The sequence below is a fragment of the Erpetoichthys calabaricus genome, chromosome 3, assembly GCF_900747795.2.
Source record: "Erpetoichthys calabaricus chromosome 3, fErpCal1.3, whole genome shotgun sequence".
Classification (NCBI taxonomy): Eukaryota; Metazoa; Chordata; class Cladistia; order Polypteriformes; family Polypteridae; genus Erpetoichthys; species Erpetoichthys calabaricus.
The window spans coordinates 32,807,730-32,828,818 of NC_041396.2; the positions used below are offsets into that span (position 1 = coordinate 32,807,730).

General features: G+C 41.8%; 1 protein-coding gene across 1 annotated transcript in view; it reads left to right on the forward strand.

Annotated features, from left to right (window-relative positions):
• The first annotated feature begins 11,273 nt into the window (after positions 1-11,273).
• The window catches only part of LOC114647892 (tyrosine-protein phosphatase non-receptor type 7-like), a 75,312-nt gene continuing 65,496 nt past the window's right edge, over positions 11,274-21,089 (forward strand). Inside the window, exons 1-2 of the mRNA XM_028796571.2 lie at positions 11,274-11,457; positions 17,747-17,925. Coding sequence (XP_028652404.1) covers positions 17,825-17,925 — 101 coding nt within the window. The 5' untranslated portion in view covers positions 11,274-11,457; positions 17,747-17,824. The remainder of the gene's footprint in view (positions 11,458-17,746; positions 17,926-21,089) is intronic.

Consider the following 21,089-nt stretch of genomic DNA (forward strand, 5'->3'; position numbering starts at 1 on the left):
CTCGTTGTCAGGGACAGGCCTTCCCCCATAGCAACTGGCCTGATGGAGGCAGATAATCTTGCAGACTGTAGCCGATCTCAAACCACAAGTGTTTCTGCCCCCAGAAGTCTCAGAAAAATTGAGCTAAACACAGAGGGGTGGCAACTGTCCATCACCTGAATGGGAGAACAAGATTTTTGAGGGGTCTCTCTCAGTAGGATGCAGTCTCCTCTGGTGGCAATAGGGATCAAGAGGAGTACCAGTGTAAGAATCCTTCCCACAGTTCACTATTCCTCAATGCCTCTTGCCTAACTCTGCACATATGGAGGCATTCAGTAGCCGGTACTTGGCATCCAGAGGGGTCTTGTGTGACTGTTGTTGCTACTCGAGCACACGCCAGCCACCCCATTCTAAATGTCTCTCCACATTCTTGTGTATTGAAGTCTGATTTTTTCTGTGGATATTTATGCTAAATAATTTAAATTTCACAGCTTCTAGTCTTGTGTGAGTTGTGCTCTCTACTTCTCCATATATTAGTATTTTCTCTGTGTGTACTTAAGTGCCTTTATCAGTGTATGTCATCATTTCACTGTGTGTATCCTGCTTTCCATGTGTGCACTATGCATGCATATTTGAATTTAGATTTAAGCAAATGCAAAATCAAAACACAAATATCAGTGTATTTACTTGTCATGTGCTGCTGTTGAGGAAAAAATCTTGCGTTGTTCCTGTTCTAAAGAAGGCAGGTGCCTCTTCAACAAATGACTGCAGACCAGAGGCACTTACGTCTCATATCAGGAAGACCTTGGAGAGGCTGGTTCTGGATTATACGAGTCCTCTTGTGGTAGACCACCTGGACGCACTGCGGTTTGCCTAACGGACAAAAATCGGAGTAGAGGATACAATTATCTGTCTGCTCCACAAAGCTTATTCTCACCTGGGCAAAGCTGTCAGCTGTGTGGATTACGTTTTTTGATTTTTTCCAGCACGTTCAATACCATCCAGCCATCACTGTTAAGGGGTTAACTCAGTGATATGACAGAAGATGAGCTCTTTTGTCCTGGATAATGGACTATCTGTCAGGCAGACTGCAGTTTGTGAGACTCGAGGACTATGTGAGCAACACTGGAGCACCACAAGGAACAGGCATGTCTGCTCTTCACTCTGTGCACCTCAGACTATAAATATAACAGCAGGTCACGTCACTTGCAGAAATTCTATGATGATTCTGCACTTACGGGGTGCACTGATAAGGGGGGATGAGACAGAAGAGAGGAGTCAGGTGGAGAAGTTTGTTTCTTAGTGCAAAGAGAATTGCCTGCATCTAAACATCAACAAAACCAAGGAAGTGGTTATTGACTTTCGCCGCACCAAAGAGCCTCCATGTCTGGTCACTATTAAAGGAGTGGATCTAGAAGTGGTCCACTCCTGCATGTACTTGAGGGTCCAAATTAATGACAGGTTGGACTGCTCTCGGAACACAGAGGAACTACAGAAGAAAGGGCAGAGTAGGATCTTCTTCCTGAGGTGAATGTGTCCGTTTAATGTTGTAAGTGACATCCTTCACATCTTCTACATCACCTCAAGAGCGGCCCACCAAATCAACAGGCTAATTAAAAGGACAAACTCCGTTATGGGATACACTCTGGAGGTTGTAGCAAAAGAGAGAATGAAAACAAAACTCGAGTGCCTTTATGGACAGTGCTGCACATCCTCACTCTGACACAACACTGAGGACCTTCAGCCAATGAATTATTCAACAAAAGGGTGTCAAGAAACACTATGGGGGCTCCTTTATACCAAAAGCAATACGTCTGCATAACACGTCACTGGGACTGGGACTGCCAAGTCAGAAATTTTCTTTATTTTTAATATTATTCCTTTTCAGTCATTCTGGTGTGCGTTCAGACCTTAGTGTCTATCTATCTATCTATCTATCTATCTATCTATCTATCTATCTATCTATCTATCTATCTATCTATCTATCTATCTATCTATCTATCTATCTATCTATCTATCTATCTATCTATCTATCTATCTATCTATCTATCTATCTAAAGAGCATCTGTTAAAAGACAAATTTCCTCCTTAGGACAAATAGCGACAATGTCAGAGAGAGGATGTGAAGCATTGTTCATAATGTCTGTCAGTTTGTCTTCATTCCTCTATCAACTCCAGGGAGTCTGGAGTGCATCCCACAACTCAGCCAGGCTTCTTAAGTAGCTTATTGATTCCACAGACCTCTCTTGAAGTGATGTTTCTGGCCCAGTGTTTTATCGTGTAGTGTCCTATGGTGACCCTAAGTTCTCTTTTATACTATTTATACTGTGTAGACCTAAATGAAATGCCTTAAATCCCACACACTTTCCACTCTGTGGTCAGGTACTTTAGCACTTCCTCCTCCTCTTCCTTTCTAAATCTGTATCCTCTGGCAATTGGACAGAGTAAAGAAACAGGTGGGAATTAAGTTACATATTTAATTATGTATTATTGACAAAAAAAGCCCAAAAATTATAAGGAAACAGAATACTATGTGAATATTGGCAAACCATACCATTACAGCCTAAGCAGCAGTGCATCTTGCATCCATAGGCAGCTTTTGGTTTTTCTTTGTCTAGCTTGCTTTGCTACCACATGGCCTTTGAATGGAGTATTGAAACGGGCCACATGTCTGTCTCAATATGGTTCCTGAGATAGAGTTGTCTTCATCATGGTCTTCTCTTCATAGCCAGATAGTGAAATTGAGAGAGGTAAAGGGAAGGTGACCAACTTTATACCATTCTTATCACCAAACACGGACCAATGGGGCATTGTGGTATAGAATGACCTTTGACTCAAACCAATCATAAACATAACATACTTTAGATCAGGGGTGGGCAATGGCAGTCCTGGAAGGCCACAGTGGCTGCAGGTTTTCCCTCCGACCCAATTGCTTAATTAGAAGCCAATCCTTGCCAATCTCAGATCTTATTTAATTTTGGTAGTCTGCAATGTTAGGTTCTTATATCATAGAATTTTTTTCTTTCCAAGGATATCATCCAATTGATTTGAAATCTAAAATGGATAATTTTCTGTCTGTTATTTTTCTGTTAAAAGTGTTTTATTAAACCAAATAGCGCATGATGAATCCACACAGGTGTAGATGGAAACAAGAACTGCTGGCTCCTTTGTCATTTGCATCTTATTGCTAATACGGAGATATTAAAACAGTGACTGTAGCTATTTAAGACTGAAATAAGCAATTAAGAGTGGGGAACCTTAACAAGTGAGACCACTGAAATAAAGCATCAAAAAGTCACTTAAGCAATAAGTGCTTCATCAGCAATAATTGATTTCTCATTAAGAAACTGGGTTGGAACAAAACCTACAGCTGCTGCGGCCCTCCAGGACCGACATTGCCCACCCCTGCTTTAGCCCAATAGAATTAGTTTAGCAGGGCCGTTTACAAATGAAAATGCTCAGATACAACTGAACCCCTAGTTGCTTTGTTTAGTCAGTTTATGTCCTTCCTGCGGTGGTTAGCTTATAGACTCTAAGTCCAAACATAGTCACCCTTGCCGAGCTGGTCTGATGCTCTATCACCGCCACCATAAATGTCACATCCTGTGTCAGAACTAAAGACTGGGGGCGTGCGGCTGGTTAGGTAAACATCAAAGCACTGAGGTTCTCATCAATGAAGTAAAACATGTCTCTTGAAACTCTATCTAATATTATATTTGCTTTGTCTGGCTTCCAAATAAAGACATACAAAATATTTATGAATTTATATGCTAGATATCACTCCACCGCTATCAGCAGAGAAAATCACAGTGGCCATCTCTGAGTTATAGAACATGCAAAGGATGCCATTATCCCCAATAAATGAAAAGCTACAGTTAGTCTAAAATGTCAATAAAACTTTTTTGATTGTGTATGATATGATATGGATCAAATGTAGTGCAAATGTGCTCATGATTTCATATGGCTTGATATGCTTAGTAACAGGAAGACAGGTAATAAAGCATAATTTATTAAAACTAAAGCATATGTAAATACTCATTTAAAAAGATGCAAATCACTTGCGAACTCTGCCCTACACGCTTTTATGTACACGCTTTTATCTGTGTGTGTCCAAATTTGTGATACACTTGTTACGCATTCTAATCAACCATGTCTCTGTGCCAACATGTGTACATTCTCTCCATGTGTGCATTTTGTGTGCTTTATTTACTGTGTCTTTGAGCATATCTGTATAAATGTTGTGAAGGGTGGCCACAGCCATTACCCGGCTGGGATGCCAGCTGGATGGAAGGACCGGGGGAGAGAGCATCTACAAGACACTACCTCCCCCGAGATGCTGGAGGGCAGCCCTTCTGGGTGGCCGCGGTACCATGGATTCCCACAGGGCATGCTGGGAGTTAAGAGTGTGGCACAGCCCTGATGGGTTCCATGGGGGCCACCAGGGAGAGCCACAGAGCCCTACATGGGGCTTTCACCAAACCTTGGAGTGATTAATGAGCCACTTGGAAACACTCCCAGGGTCTGCTTAAAAGTGGCCGCCTAACTCCATTCGGAGAGCCAGTCGGGAGGAGGTGGACGAAGCTTGCCGGGACGGGAGTGGAGGTGGAGAAGAAAAAGCAGGAAAGGGTTTTGTACTGTGCTGTGGAGAGCAGAGGAAAAGCGCTTTCTCACGTGAATAAACATGTGCCATGTGTCAAACTTGTGTCTCTGCCTGTCTGTGTTGGGTTAGGGCAGCTGTACGCACCCCTGGTTTCCGCAATGTGCATGTTTCACTGTCGTCTCGTGTGTGTTCATTTACTCCAGTTTCTATGTAATTGTATACTCTACAGCACTGTGCATACTTGTGAACTCTGTTCCATAAATGAGCGTGTTAGATAGATAGATAGATAGATAGTGTCTACACGTGTGACAGACTTGTCTTCCACCCACCTATATCTCTATATATGTAGTGCATATGCATTTTGTACTCTTCATGTCTCGGTAAATATCCCTCTTTACCTTTTTTGTATTCCATTAGCCAGCTTTCAGTAAATATACTTTACTAGCTGTAAAAAGCCTGGCCTCCTAGAAACCATGGATTCTGGCACTTCAATCAATCGATCGATTGCATTGATTGTGTATTAGCAGCTAAACGAGTTTCTCTTTTGTCGACAGTTTCATTTTAGTCGATTTCTTTGAGCTTCATGCTGTACCCTCGCACTTCCAGGCCGGACAGACAGACTCACACACTTCCACAGGTAGACATTTATATATAAGACATGAGGGCCTTGCCCCCTGCTCGTTTCATTCGTCAACCCCCGTACCTGTGCTACACGCGAGCCTCTTTGTGGTTCTGCCACTTGTGTATGGGGATGCGAATGTACAATTTACTAAGTATTTTACATTACAGCAAGTAATTAACCATATTAAAAAATAGTAAAACATAATAATTTGAAAGTAAATAATGTTTCATGTTGCGTTAGAGGTATTTGTTGCGTAATACGATTTTGTTCTGTTTGGCATTGAAATTAACATGCAAAGACTTTTTAAACTTTCACTTTTACTGTAAAACTTCAGTAACAATAATTACATTTTCATCAATATCACATTGAATTTTGATTCTGTGTTTGGACTTTCATCGTGACAATGCAACATATAACTGACCGTGAGTGAATTTAGTTTCTATCTCTCTATTAAATAAAAAAACATTTTCGAATGTTTGGCCCTGAGATTTGTAAATTGTCTTTGTAAAAGCAATTCTAACAGGAAACTGTTAACATTTTAATACGATTGGCATATCAAGATCTCCTTTGTTGTGTAATGTTATCCCCTGAAGATGTACTACATTACCTTTCTTGGATACATCCATCTTTCTAAAGTAATTTGTGCGGAGGAAGACCAGATGGTGTTAACAGTTGTAGATATTCCTTCTCCCAGTATGTGGACTGTAACACCCAGGGAAATAAGACTATTGATTTACTGTATGCAAACGTTAAAGATGCATACAGCGCCACCCCGCTGCCTGCGCTTGGGAAAGCAGATCATAACCTGGTTCTGCTTCAGCCTCACTACAAACCAAGAGTGAGGGTCCTACCTATAACCACACGCTCATTCAGGAAGTGGACCCTGGAGGCAGAGAAGGCTCTGAGAGAATGCTTTGGAACTACAGACTGGAATATCTTGCAGGGATCACATAGTGAGAACATTGAGGAAGTTGTTGACTGCATTACTGATAACATCAACTTCTGTATGGACATTGTAGTTCCAGTATGAACTGTATGCTGCTATGCTAACAATAAGCCATGGATTACAAGTGACATCAAGGGCCTTTTCAACCAGAAGAAAAGGGCTTTTAAAGGCGGTGATCAGCATGAGCTCAAGTGCGTGCAGAAAGAACTCCGAGTCCAGCTCAGGGCGGCGAAGGAGCAGTACAGGAGAAAGCTGGAGCAGAAGTTGCAGAATAACAGCATGAAGGAAGTGTGGGATGGGATGAAGATCATCACTGGCTGCAGATCGAAGCGGGGTACCACCATCGAGAGAGACGTGAAGAGAGCAAACCAAATGAACAACTTCTTTAACAGGTTTGACCACCCTAACCCACTCTCACTCTCACCTCGGATTACTGCACCCTCCACACATCCTTCTGCTGATACCAGCATAGGAGAGACATCCCCACCCATAATTACAACAGCGCAAGTGAGCAGAGAGCTGAGGAGACTTCGTGCCAGCAAAGCAGCGGGTCCAGATGGAGTATTGCCACGACTGCTGAAGGTCTGTGCATCTTCAACCTGAGCCTGGAACAGGGGAGAGGCTTTGGAAAACATCTTGCATCACCCCAGTCCCAAAGGTATCACGTCCTAGTGAGCTGAATGAATTCCGGCCTGTTGCTCTGACATCACATGTGATGAAGACCATGGAGAGGCTGCTGCTTCACCACCTTAGGCCACAGGTTCAACACGCCCTCGACCCGCTGCAGTTTGCATATCAGGAGAAGGTGGGAGCGGAAGATGCCATCATCTATATGCTACACCGATCCCTCTCCCACTTGGACAGAGGCAGTGGTGCAGTAAGAATTGTTTCTAGACTTCTCTAGCGCCTTCAACACAATCCAACCTCTGCTCCTTAGGGACAAGCTGACTGAGATGGGAGTAGATTCATACCTAGTGGCATGGATCGTGGACTATCTCAAAGACAGACCTCAGTATGTACGTCTTGGGAACTGCAGGTCTGACATTGTGGTCAGCAACACAGGAGCGCCACAAGGGACTGTACTTTCTCCGGTCCTGTTCGGCCTATATACATCGGACTTCCAATACAACTCGGAGTCCTGCCACGTGCAAAAGTTTGCTGATGACACTGCTATCGTGGGCTGCATCAGGAGTGGGCAGGAGGAGGAGTATAGGGACCTAATCAATGACTTTGTTAAATGGTGCGACTCAAACCACCTACACCTGAACATCAGCAAAACCAAGGAGCTGGTGGTGGATTTTAGGAGGCCCAGACCCCTCATGGACCCCGTGATCATCAGAGGTGACTGTGTGCAGAGGGTGCAGACCTATAAATACCTGGGAGTGCAGCTGGATGATAAATTAGACTGGACTGCCAATACTGATGCTCTGTGTAAGAAAGGACAGAGCTGGTTATACTTCCTTAGAAGGCTGGCGTCCTTCAACATCTGCAATAAGATGCTGCAGATATTCTATCAGACAGTTGTGGCAAGCACCCTCTTCTACGCGGTGGTGTGCTGGGGAGGCAGCATTAAGAAGAAAGACGCCTCACGCCTGGACAAACTGGTGAGGAAGGCAGGCTCTACTGTTGGCATGGAGCTGGACAGTTTGACATCCATGGCAGAGCGACGGGCGCTAAGCAGGCTCCTATCAGTTATGGAGAATCCACTGCATCCACTGAACAGGATCATCTCAAGACAGAGGAGCAGCTTCAGCGACAGACTGCTGTCACTGTCCTGCTCCACTGACAGACTGAGAAAATCGTTCCTCCCCCACACTATGCGACTCTACAATTCCACCCGGGTTAAACATTAACATTATACAAAGTTATTGTCTGTTTTTACCTGCATTATTATCAATCTTTAATTTAAAATTGTTTTTTTTTTTTTTGTATCAGTATGCTGCTGCTGGAGTATGTGCATTTAATAAAGAATCTATCTATCTATCTATCTATCTATCTATCTATCTATCTATCTATCTATCTATCTATCTATCTATCTATCTATCTATCTATCTATCTATCTATCTATCTATCTATCTATCTATCTATCTATCTATCTATCTATCTATCTATCTATCTATTCTATGGGATATTGAAAGTTGATGTTTTCATCTTCTGCACCATCACCACCAACTGTTTCAGCATAGTCTATTGATACACATTTAACCAATTTGCCGTGTAACCGATCGACATTTTTGGCATTAATTCGTTTGACTTCATCGTTTCTTGGTGCTGGATTGCCCATGTACTCATTTTTACTGTTGATAACCCTTCGTGATGAAATTCTTCAATAAGATTTGAACATAATACGTCTTCTTTAATTGGGAACTTAAAGTGAGGAAAACATTAAAATTTATAAGAGCTGAGAGAGCATGAACTGTGTCTGTCAAAAGCATTCACACGAATGAGAGGTGAGAGGGCCGTGAGTGTGGTTGAATATGGTTGAGAGGAGGGCATGACTTGAAGACATCTCATGGCCAAAGTCTCGACAAGCGGGACTTGAAAAAATCTTCCAAAAAGTCTCATCTCGTCGCAGGACTTTTTTATATAATAGAGAGATGTGTGGAATTTTGTACCCTACTCATTGTAACAAAGATAAAGGGTTTGGGCACCAAATCGTGATTCTCGTATATTGTTGCACACAAAACACAAACGTGGTTTTCAAAAATACATCTTTAAAAATCATAGTCCCCGTCCAGACTTAGGAAAGATGGTAGTGGTGACGGTTACGGAGTCGATGTGGGAGAAGAGAAAGGTTCAAGTGATGTGATGCGTCAGCGGCCTAGGATTCACTGCAATTGCAGAGGGATGGAGAGGTGAGGGAAGGGCAGCACCAACCACCGAATTGGGATTGAACTGCAAGTTGACGAGCCTTGAAGTTCTCTCCCAGGCAAGCGTGTTTGTGACAATCAGAACATTTGCTTTAGATTCCTTCTCTTTGTTTATTCATAGTCAACACATTTACATTTGTAATCTTCAGAACACCATTAAAAACACAGTATAGCTAAAATAAAACACAACATTAAATATCACAAATACATAGAAACACCATGCAATGTACCCTAAGAACATTAATTATTATATCCTCTTCCACTGTTTCATTTTCCAACTCACTTGCCCAGTCTAGCATTAGTTGAACCATATTCTGTGTACACAAGTATATGCAACTTTGTGTGTATTTGTGTGCCATTCAGGATTTTTTTTGTGAATAATCACAAAGATGCAACTCTGTTTGAATGTGCTTGTCCATTCTTGTACATAGAGTATGTGGCATTTGTAACCTCTGAATGACTTACTGCTTACATGTACAGTACATGTGTTCCGTGTTCCTGAAGCCTTTGTGAAATGTGGCTGTGTGTAAAATTGTGGCTTCTATTCTTGAAGTTTCTGGATAGATGTTAGCGTGTGGACAGTATACAGTACAAAGGCCTGTGTACTCAACTCACCATGGCTCTTGTGAGGGCTGCATGTATATATATAAAACTGTGCACTGTAAGAGATATCCCTGCCACAGACAGACACAACACAGTGTCCACAGCACACATATTTATTTACAGCAATATATACAAACTATTTACAGTGCACAGTCCTTGGATCTTCTGGATTCCTCCACTCCTGTCCTGCAAGCTCCGTCCTTCTTCCACCCGACTCCAGCTATCCGAATGGAGTGAGGTGGCCCCTTTTATCTGGTCCCAGATGTGCTCCAGGTGCCTGATAATGGACTTCCGGCAGAACTCCCCAGTGTGGCGGAAGTGCCACATTTGCACCCGGAAGCACTCCGGGCATAAACCATCCCTGGTCCATCAGCACTTCCTGGTGTCCCAGAAGCGCTGTCCACCAGGGATCAAGCACCGTCCGGGTACCCAGGGAAAAGAAGTGCCACTCTCCCGGTTCCTCCTTCCTCTAGGCATCCCAGCGGGGCAGGGTTCCAGGCCATCTATCACAGCACGTATACAGTAATTGTGAACCTCTTGTCTGAAACATCTATCATTTTGATTTTTTTGGTTTGATATACTTTATTAATCCCTGAGGGGAAACTGTCATTTCACATGACCTATAGAGGTCATAGCTCAGGGTCATCCATTGTACAGCACTCCAGGAGAAGATTTCAGGTTAAGGGCCATCCTTGCTCAAGGGCCCAACAGAGTAGTAGTAGTAATGTGATTTGAATCAGCAACCTTCCAGATACCAGCACAGATCCATAGCCTCTGAGCCACCACTCTGTCCTGTGTCTGTTTGTGAATAAAGTTGTATTTGCTGTTCCAGAAAACTCAGTCTGTGTGAGTACACTTGTTCACCTCTCTAACTTGATGTCTTGATGTGTGCAGCCTCTACATGTGTGTGCGTACACTGTTCCTGTGTTTATGTGAATATACTTACTGTATGTCCTCTCACAATGGTTTGTGGTAAATCTACTTGCATACTCGAGCATCCCCTGTTGTGGAAGTCTCTGTCTGTCTGTTTGAGAATTTGTGTGCCTTGCTACTGAAATATTTCTGTCTACAGAATGTTTGTGTGTATATTTTGTGCTCCTCTCGTTTTGACTCTATGAGAACTTTATAAAAGTGTCTCTTTGTGTCTGCGCATGTGTAAACTTTCCCTGAAACCTCTGTGTATTTGTGTGCACTTGTCTACTCGACTTGATTTGACATTCTGCATTCTAACCTCTGTTCCTGTGCATGGTACATATACAGTACATGAGTATTGTTTTACAGAATCCTCTTCAGAAGTCCACTTTATCAATATGTGTGTGTGTGTGTGTGTATTTGAACATTCCACCCACTATGGCCCTGTAGGTACTATTTAGATATATAGTTGTGTATCCTACTGCTGAAGTCCCTGTGTAATGTGTCTGTTTGAGTGTATACTTATTCAGATGCCTGTGTGAATACCTCAGTGTGCTCTGTCTTGTATGTATATATATGTGTGTGTGTGTGTGTGTGTGTGTGTGTGTGTGTGTGTGTGTGTGTGCTCACTCTGTTGTGTATCTTGATGTATGTCAGTGCATGCGTCTGTTCTGCTGGGCGCCACACAGGCCCCACTCATCACCTCCTCTCTGTGGCTCCAAGCCACTGGTACATCACTCTGCCTGTACGTGGGCCAGCGTGCGTGGGTGGAAGAGAGGAAGCAGCTGAGAGACAAACCATCAGATCGGAGCTTCCTGAAGGCAGCGCAGAACTCATATCGCTTCTCTCACATTCAGTGCAGTGGCGGCAAGGCTCAGCCCCTTGGAGACAGAACATGGAGTGTCCCTCCTGCTGCAGCCACTAGGTAAGTGGGGGACAGGGTGGAACTTTAGCTCTGCACTCTGGCCAGGTCATCACCCTGGGCGCAAGTCGTTCTAGCATATGTGACTTGAGAACGGGGGCAGAGACGCAGCTGTTGTGAAGTCTGTAAGTGCCACCACCTGGACAGGGTGACTTCCTTCTGGCAGGCTGGTGTGAAGGAGTTCTTGGTTTCATGGTCTGTTGGCTCACAGAGAGAGTGAGAGAATGGTGGGCAGATTCTGAAACTGAAGGTAAACTTAGTTATTCGCTCCTCTCCGACACCAGGCCACATGGGCACTCGCATCTGGCTGGTCTGGGGAGGACGGGTGGAAAGCCACGAGGTGACAAGTGAAGCAGCTAATAATAAGAAACGTCCAGAGCCGTGCTGAACTGTCACAGACTGGATACGCAAACTGGCCACAGACTCTTAAAGGGCAGAGGTGTGGAACAGTGCTTTAGAAGTCACAAAAATAAAAACTTGTGAATGAGTAGAAAGATTTTAATAGTAAAATTAATGCTTCTCTCTATCAAAAAAAAAAAAAAAACAAACAGATCTCACAGATTCACTCTCAGAAAATCTTTAAACAGCAAAACACATTTTTAACAAAACCATGTTATTTGCTAATTAAATCTATTAATCAGGTAAAAAGACCATTCAATACAATTTAAAGTATCACAATATGATACAATTCAATCAAAGTTAATGTCATACAGCACTCGTCACTAAGCATTTACAAAGCAAACTGGAGGAGATTCAGCTTAACACAATAAAGTTCAAGATCATCTTACACAAAAAGAAATACAATTCAGATTAGCTCTGTACTATATCAAAAAATCTTTAGTTTAGACACAGCCCAGAGCATTCGATCCAGTGACAATATGAAAAGCCAACCAGAGCAGAAGTCAGATTAACAGAATGGAATATAATAACATCCAATGCACACTCAAGCACAACTCAAAGTGACACTAAATTGCCTCAATCAGTCAATCAACATTCATTTTTAAAGAGCATACTTCACCAAGCACGCAAAGCATTTTACAAAATAAACAGAAGTAAAATTCAAATTAATACAACACATTACAAGATCATTCAATACACACAAAAGTAAAATTCAAAATAACGCAATGCTATAACAATCAATCAAACAGTTTTTCTTTTATATAGCACCATTCACAGAATACACATCACAAAACAAATTAGTAATGCAATCAGGAACAAAAATTGGTGTTGTTGGTGTTGGAAAATTGTGGTGTTTTATATAGAGCCCTGTCGGAGCACAAAATTACATGGCGTTTTACAAAAAAATAACAACAAAGTCAACATAACAGTAAAATTTAAGATTATTCAATACACACAATGCTAAATCTAACCCTAACCCTAACCCTATCTATCTATCTATCTATCTATCTATCTATCTATCTATCTATCTATCTATCTATCTATCTATCTATCTATCTATCTATCTATCTATCTATCTATCTATCATATAGTGCCTTTCACATTATCTATCTATCTATCTATCTATCTATCTATCTATCTATCTATCTATCTATCTATCTATCTATCTATCTATCTATCTATCTATCTATCGTATAGTGCCTTACAGTACAGCACTAGCAATGCAATCAAATACAGTGAGATGAGAGAGGCACAATGGCTGTTATTCACATTAATTTAATAAAATACAGGGTTATTCAATACAAGCAAAGTGCTGTTCAAATTAATGTGATGCCATATCAATCAAATCTCTGTTTTATCCAAAGTCCTGAATCAAATACACCATGTCATGGCATTTTACAAAGTAAACAAGAGTAAAAGTCAAAAGTGAAAATGTAATGTCAACATTCAAAGTAACACAATAGTTTATCAATCAATCAATAAATCAATCTCTATTTCAGATAGTACTATTACCTCAGCTTAACTCATCTTTAACTTTATTGCCCTATATAGGGAAACTAATTTGGTTTGTTCATCAACAAAGTCCTTATATGTACATAGGTTTTGAATGTACAAATACATACCACCGGTACACCAACATGCGTACATATGATAAACATGCATATATGTGCAAATACATATACTAAAGTAATTTTACACCCTGTGATGCTATGGCCTCAATGGGACATCAGTGCAGTGCATAGGTTTTAAAAATAAAAAGACAGAAAGGGGAAAAGCAGCATAAGGAACCACAACATGCATACATGTATTAGACATGCATACATACAGTAGATATACAAATACATATACTAATAAAACTTTACACTCATCTATATAATGGCTTGTAAAAATGTGCAATGCTGTCGATGGACATGTATTCCAGTTATCTGTTCTCATTAAACAGCCTCATTGCTGAGAGTACAAATGATCTCTTATAGATAGAAGTTTTTATTTGACATTGTAACAATCTGTTCAGTGTCACAGAGTTAAAATTAAATTTACTGTACAATGTAGTGAGCGGTTTGCATGTTCTCCCCGTGTCTGTGTGGATTTCCTCCAGGCGCTCCGGTTTCCTCCCACAGTCCACAGACATGCAGGTTAGGTGGATTTGCGATTCTAATTTGTCCCTAGTGTGTGCTTGGTGTGTGGGTGTGTTTGTGTGTGTCCTGCGGTGGGTTGGCACCCTGCCTGGGATTTGTTCCTGCCTTGTGCCCTGTGTTGGCTGGGATTGGCTCCAGCAGATCCCCGTGACCCTGTGTTCAGATTCAGCAGGTTGGAGAATGGATGGATGGATGTAGTGAGTGTGTAGGCTCATTGAATATTTGATAGCGCTTTTTATAAACCATATCCTCATGTAGCTATTGCACTGATTTCTGTTCCACTCCAATAACTCCACTCACCGCTATAATCAGATGCTGGAGTTTCACTTTGTTTGGGCACGCTTGTTGTTAAAGACGCAGATTGAGCTGAAAGTGAGAACTTTCTGCAGAAGAAATACATACAGTAAGTAAAACATATGGAGAATGTGCCAGTTCACGTTAAAGTCTCTCAGTTGGCACAAGATAAAAGCCTTTTCTGGAATTTGTTAGTGGTGTCCAAAGCACTTTCATTGAATCGTAACTGTGTATCAGTCTCCACCTCTAAGTATTTGTAGGGTTACAGCAAATCAATTATTATTATTTTCTTTTTTTATATAGCTACATTAATAAAATATGCCTCAGAAAACAAACTAGAACTGCAATCAAATGCAATGATGGAATGAAACAGTGGTGATAATTTACATTAATTCAATAAAATAATTCAATACCCACAATGTGAAATCCAAATTAACACAATTCTGTTACAATCAATCAATCGGCTTTTATTTTATATACTGCAGCTCAACTTACTGCTTACGCCGCACAAAACAGACTAAAATCAATCAATTAATCAGTTTTTCTGTTGTATACAGTAGCTCATTCACAGAATATACTTTACAAAACAAACTAAAATAATACAAATAATACAGTAATGGCACAGGGGCACACTGGTTATAATTCACAAATTATTTCAATAAAATACAAGATTACTCATAAGATCATGAGAAACTTGACACATGAGAAGAGGCCATTCAGTCCAATAGCTACGCTGCCCCAATATCCTGTCCAGACATTTCTTAAAGGTTGTCAAAGTTTCAACTAAATGTCTTGGTAGTTCAATACAAGCAAAGTGCTAATAAAATGAACAGAATACAACATCACTCATTCAATCTTTGTTTTATATAAAGCCCTAAGTGGCACATGTCATCTCGTAGTACTTTACAAAGAAAAAACAAGAGAGTAAAATTCAAGATGACAGTGAAATTTAAGAATATTCGATATGCACAATTTATAATTAATTCAAAGTAACTGTATTAATTAAGCAATTTTTATTTTATAGATAGATAGATAGATAGATAGATAGATAGATAGATAGATAGATAGATAGATAGATAGATAGATAGATAGATAGATAGATAGATACTTTATTAATCCCAAGGGGAAATTCACATTTATTATATATATATAAATATACATATATTTATTTATATAGCACCCTTCAAATAATTAAAGCAAAATCACGGGTGGCACAGTGGTAATGATGCTGCCACACAACAACAAGAGTTTGGGTGCCACCTGTGTGGAGTTTTTATGTGCTCCCTGTGTCTCTGTGGGCTTCTTCCAGGTGCTTCAGTTTCCTCCCACAGTCCAAAGACATGAAGGTTAGGTGGACTGGCAATGATAAATTGGCCCCTGGTGTGTGTGTGTGTATGAGTGTGGGTGTGCATGTGTGTGTGCGTGTGTGTGTGTGTGTGTGTGTTTGCGTGTGTGTGTGTGTGTGTGTTCACATTGTTATGGGCTGTTCAGAGATTGTTTCTGTCTTGCACTTTATGTTTGCTGGGGGGAGCTCCAGCTTCCCTGCAAACCTTCCTCTGGATAAGCCAGTTTAGATGGAAATGACCATCACAAAATACAGGGGTGGCATGGGGGCCCAAGGGTTCTAATTCAGATCAATTCATTTAGATGCAAAAATTTTAAATACACACGTCAGATTAACATGGTGCAGTATCACATATTTAGCCTTTCCCGTATATAACGTGTGGAAGATAGATGGCGCTATACCACGCTAACCCGACACAAACAGATGCTAGAGGCACAAGTCCAAACAGCACACGTGAATTTTATTTACAGTGTCCCCAAGAGCCCAAACACACACCTTCTTTACTTTACTCTCTTAGCTTTCTTTTTTCTCTTTATCTCTCAGTTCTTTTCTTTTCTCCTCCATTCCTCCTCAGCAAGTTTCATCCTCCTCCTCCTCCTCCTCCTCCCAATTCTGGCTCCTGGAATACTGCTTGCTGGCCCCTTATATCGGTCACCCAGAAGTGCTCTAGGTGCTCACTGACCTACTTCTGGCAGCACTTCTGGGTGTGGTGGAAGAGCTGCTCTCCAAGGCTCAGCACCTCCTATCTCATCTGCAGCACTCCCTGGGGGCACACACGGATCCCAACAAGGCAGCACCAAACTCCCACCCCCATGAAGCCCTGAGTCTGAGGCTCTTCTGCAACCTAGGGGGGCTGCCATCTAGTGTTCCAGGGGAGGTAACATTCTGGCCACACCTGCTTCCCCGGTCCTTCCAGCGTGGAGACGTCCTGGCCGGGGGTCCTCCACAAGTGCCATACACAAAACGTACCTTACAAAATTAACAACAGCACAATTCAAAAAGGCCTGCGTAAATTCAGTGCTGGCACAGAGGCACTTTACCTGCATTGTGAGGGAGCGTCAGCAACAGCACTACGGCCATGTGACGCAATTCCCCGAGGGTGATCCAGCTCACAGGATCATCATTATAGAGGACACAAGTGACTAGACAAGACCAAGGGGCCACCCACGTACCACCTGACCGCAGCAGATATGGGGTCATTTCTGGAGGGTCTGCCTGGGGGATTGCCAACCAAGATCCCGAGCTGTTTCGTCATGTGGTGAGTGTGGCAACATGCTGCACCAGTGCGTGCTCCCCAACCTGACAGAGGTTAGTGATGCTGCTTTACAGCTTTAGAGTCATCGTGGGTTTGAACCCTGGCTTGGACGTTACATGTTTTCCCTGTACCTGGTTTGACAATATGTGAGTGTTTGCTTGTGTTGGACCAAAGCCCTATCTAAGGTTGGTTCTCACTTTGGCACCTCACGACCCTGAATTGAATAAGCAGGTTAGAAGATGGACACTAAAGTCCAGCATCATTCAGTCTTTTATCTGAACTACGGTATACTCTTTTACTTTGTAAAGCTGCTTGTGGCTGTGACTCTGTGAAATTGCGCTACTGAAAATAAATACTGATTAATGTGAAATGAACGTGTTATTGTTAAAAAACTGTCTGTTATAGATACTAAATGTCCCAGAGGCTATATTTAATCTGCTTTCAGAATATATTTTTCCATTTCACCCTGTGGGTACAGTTTCTATGTGTACCCCGTTCTTGCCATCCCTGCGTAATGTTCCTGTTGGTGTAAAATCTTGAAAGTACTCATTCAGCGTGCGGGCGCGTGGGTGTGCACATTTGTGTACTTCACTCCGCATGTCCCTGTGTGTACTTTATCCGTGTGTGTGCTCTATTCTGCCTCTTGATGCTTATCTGCATGCACCCGTGGCTAGGTTCTTTTTTTAATAAGTTTTTATTCTAGCAATGAACTTACCAGGGGAGATGTGGGGTAGGGGGATGGCATGAAGAATCTAACTGCTGAGCCTCTGGGCCTCAAAGTGATTTTACAAGTTGGTAGAGTGACAGGGCAAGAAAATAACGAGAAAACGTTTAATTTGTGGCCTTCCTTTCACTTTACAGTTGGCATCTGGTCCTGCCAAGCCAGTGGATGGTTTTTGAAGGACATTTATCTCACCTCCATCAAGTGAACTACGCAGTATGGTGCAGCCCTGCTTGACTGGCAGTCATCCCACCAAGACCATTTCATCCAAAACCCAAAGTATGGCTCATCCCAAGAAACAGGCCTGTCTTCAGCAGAGGTAAGGGAGGACAACTCCATGAAAAGCTGGCCCATCATGAAGTGTTAACCTTCAAAGTTGCCTCAGGACAATTTTGTTGTTGGGGTGGGACTTGAATCTCCTTGTGTCAAAAAGCTTCTAGAATGACGTGGGCAAGTGGATCAGGGTGACTAAGGCTCAGTCTTTAAACTTGTATTGAGTGGTCTTGGTGTCATATAGATAGAAGTCAGAGGATTTGATGGTTTGTGGCCATTTGGGCTGACCTATGAATGGAAACCAATCTATAATGGATAGATTAGTCAGAAAGTTGTAATGCGACTTCTTCATTGCCTTTGTTTGACTGTGTTACATTGCTGAAGTCATACATGCTTTCCTAAAGCAGAAGGAAGTTAAATTGCTTTCTCGTGGTAATGCATCCTGACCTGTGACTGAAGACAGCTGGGAAAATTGTCATGAGATACACTTTAGAAACCTTGGGCACTACTCAATGAGATTGCACTAGCTCCTATAAGCAGTTGGCTGGCGTCCTGCCTGGGATTTGTTCCTGCCTTGTGCCCTGTGCTGGCTGGGATTGGCTCCAGCAGACCCCCGTGATCCTGTGTTAGGATACAGCGTGTTGGAGAATGACTGACTGACTGACTATCTCCTATAAAGCCTAAGACATATTTCAAACTAGCTGTGCTACCCATCTAGGACAGGTTCAAATCTACATAATCAACGTTTTATTTGATGCACGGGTTGTCCATTTGGTTTAGTATAATAATAACCACTCAATTCCTTTCCCTCATGGTGGCCTTTTCTTCTACAGTTATAGCCTCCCGTTTTTGTCACATTTCTCTGCATTGCATGTTGAACTTACCGTTCATATAGACAAAGTATTTTACTGGAAAAATCCAATGGTGGTCGCTACTAGCCTAGTTTAGAGAGTCTGGCCTAGTCAAGACAGGGCTTTAGTTTCCCAACATGCACATCAATTTTCCGTTATCTTCATTCATCTGTTGCCCACCACGCAAAGTTATCAGTCATTAATATTACAGCTATAACCGTCATTCACTGGGCCTGAGCTGGTGCAAGAAAGTTGACGCCACACTGCTGTTGTTGGCGTACGTCAGACAACATAATAGGCTGATAAGGTAAATTGTCTTATTTTTTGACCCTTATTTGGTATTTTTTTAGCATTTTTTGTTTCTTTTACCCTTTTTCTACATACTTTCTCTATGTTTACATTTTTCTTTTAACTCTAGCAACTAGACACACGGATACATAGACACACACAGACAGTTGTCTTTTCTTTAAGGTGGATAAGCTGAATTCTGTCTGTCTGACAGATACTTTCTATAGGATGTATTCAGTGGTAAAGTTTACAGTGCAGCATCTATTGAAATTATTTTGTAATGCACGTAGTAATATAATCCATTGCGTTTTTCATTCCAACAGATGGCCGCATCACAAATATTACTGCTGCTTTTACAAATCTTATACCAAATGGCATATAGCAGAGATATAGCAACTGAACGGACACACAGATACACAGACAACACATAGACACTTGCCTTTTATTACAACCCCAATTCCAATGAAGTTGGGACGTTGTGTAAAACGTAAATAAAAACAGAATATAATGATTTGCAAATCCTTTTCAACCTATATTCAATTGAATACACTACAAAGACAAGATATCGAATGTTCAAACTGATAAACTTTATTTCTGTTTTGCAAATCTTCACTCATTTTGAATTTGATGCCTGCAACATGTTCCAAAAAAGTTGGGACAGGGGCATGTTTACCACTGTGTTATATCACTTTTCCTTTTAACAACACTCAATAAGCGTTTGGGAACTGAGGACACTAATTGTTGAAGCTGTGTGGGTGGAATTCTTTACCATTCTTGCTTGATGCACAACTTCAGTTGCTCACCAGTCTGGGGTCTCCGTTGTCTTATTTTGCGCTTCATAATGCACCACACATTTTCAATGGGAGACAGGTCTGGACTGCAGGCAGGCCAGTCTAGTACCCGCACTCTTTTACTACGAAGCCACACTGTTGTAACACATGCAGAATGTGGCTTCGTATTGTCCTGCTGAAATAAGCAGTGACGTCCCTGAAAAAGATGTCGCTTGGATGGTAGCATATGTTGCTCCAAAACCTGTATGTACCTTTTAGCATTAATGGTGCCTTCACAGATGTGCAAGTTACCCATGCCATGGGCACTAACACACCCCCAAACCATCACAGAAGCTGACTTTTGAACTTTGCGCTGATAACAATCTGGGTGGTCCTTTTCCTTTTTGGCCCAGAGGACACGACGTCCATGATTTCCAAAAACAATTTGAAATGTGGACTCGTCAGACCACAGCACACTTTTCCACTTTGCGTCAGTCCATCTCAGATGAGCTTGGGCCCAGAGAAGCCGGTGGCGTTTCTGGGTGTTGTTGATATATGGCTTTCGCTTTGCATGGTAGAGTTTTAACTTGCACTTGTAGATGTAGCGACGAACTGTGTTAACTGACAATGGTTTTCTGAAGTATTCCTGAGCCCACGTGGTAATATCCTTAACAGAATGATGTCGGTTTTTAATGCAGTGCCGCCTGAGGGATCAAAGGTCACGGGCATCCAGTGTTGGTATTCGGCCTTACCGCTTACGTGCAGAGATTTCTACAGATTTTCTGAATCTTTTGATGATATTATGGACAGTAGATGATGAAATCCCTAGATTCCTTGCAATTGTACTTTGAGAAACGTTGTTCTTAAACTGCTGGACTATTTGCCCACGCAGTTGTTCACAAAGTGGTGAACCTCGCCCCATCCTTGCTTGTGAACGACTCAGCCTTTTGGGGATGCTCCTTTTATACCCAATCATGACAAACACCTGTTTCCAATTAACCTGTTCACCTGTGTTTTTTGAACATTCCTCAACTTTCCCAGTCTTTTGCTGCCCCTGTCCCAGCTTTTTTGGAACGTGTTGCAGGCATCAGATTCAAAATGAGTGAAGATTTGCAAAACAACAATAAAGTTCATCAGTTTGAACATTCGATATCTTGTCTTTGTAGTGTATTCAATTGAATATAGGTTTAAAAGGATTTGCAAATCATTGTATTCTGTTTTTATTTACGTTTTACACAACGTCCCAACTTCATTGGAATTGGGGTTGTAATATGGATGAAAGGTACCTATTTGTCCATCCA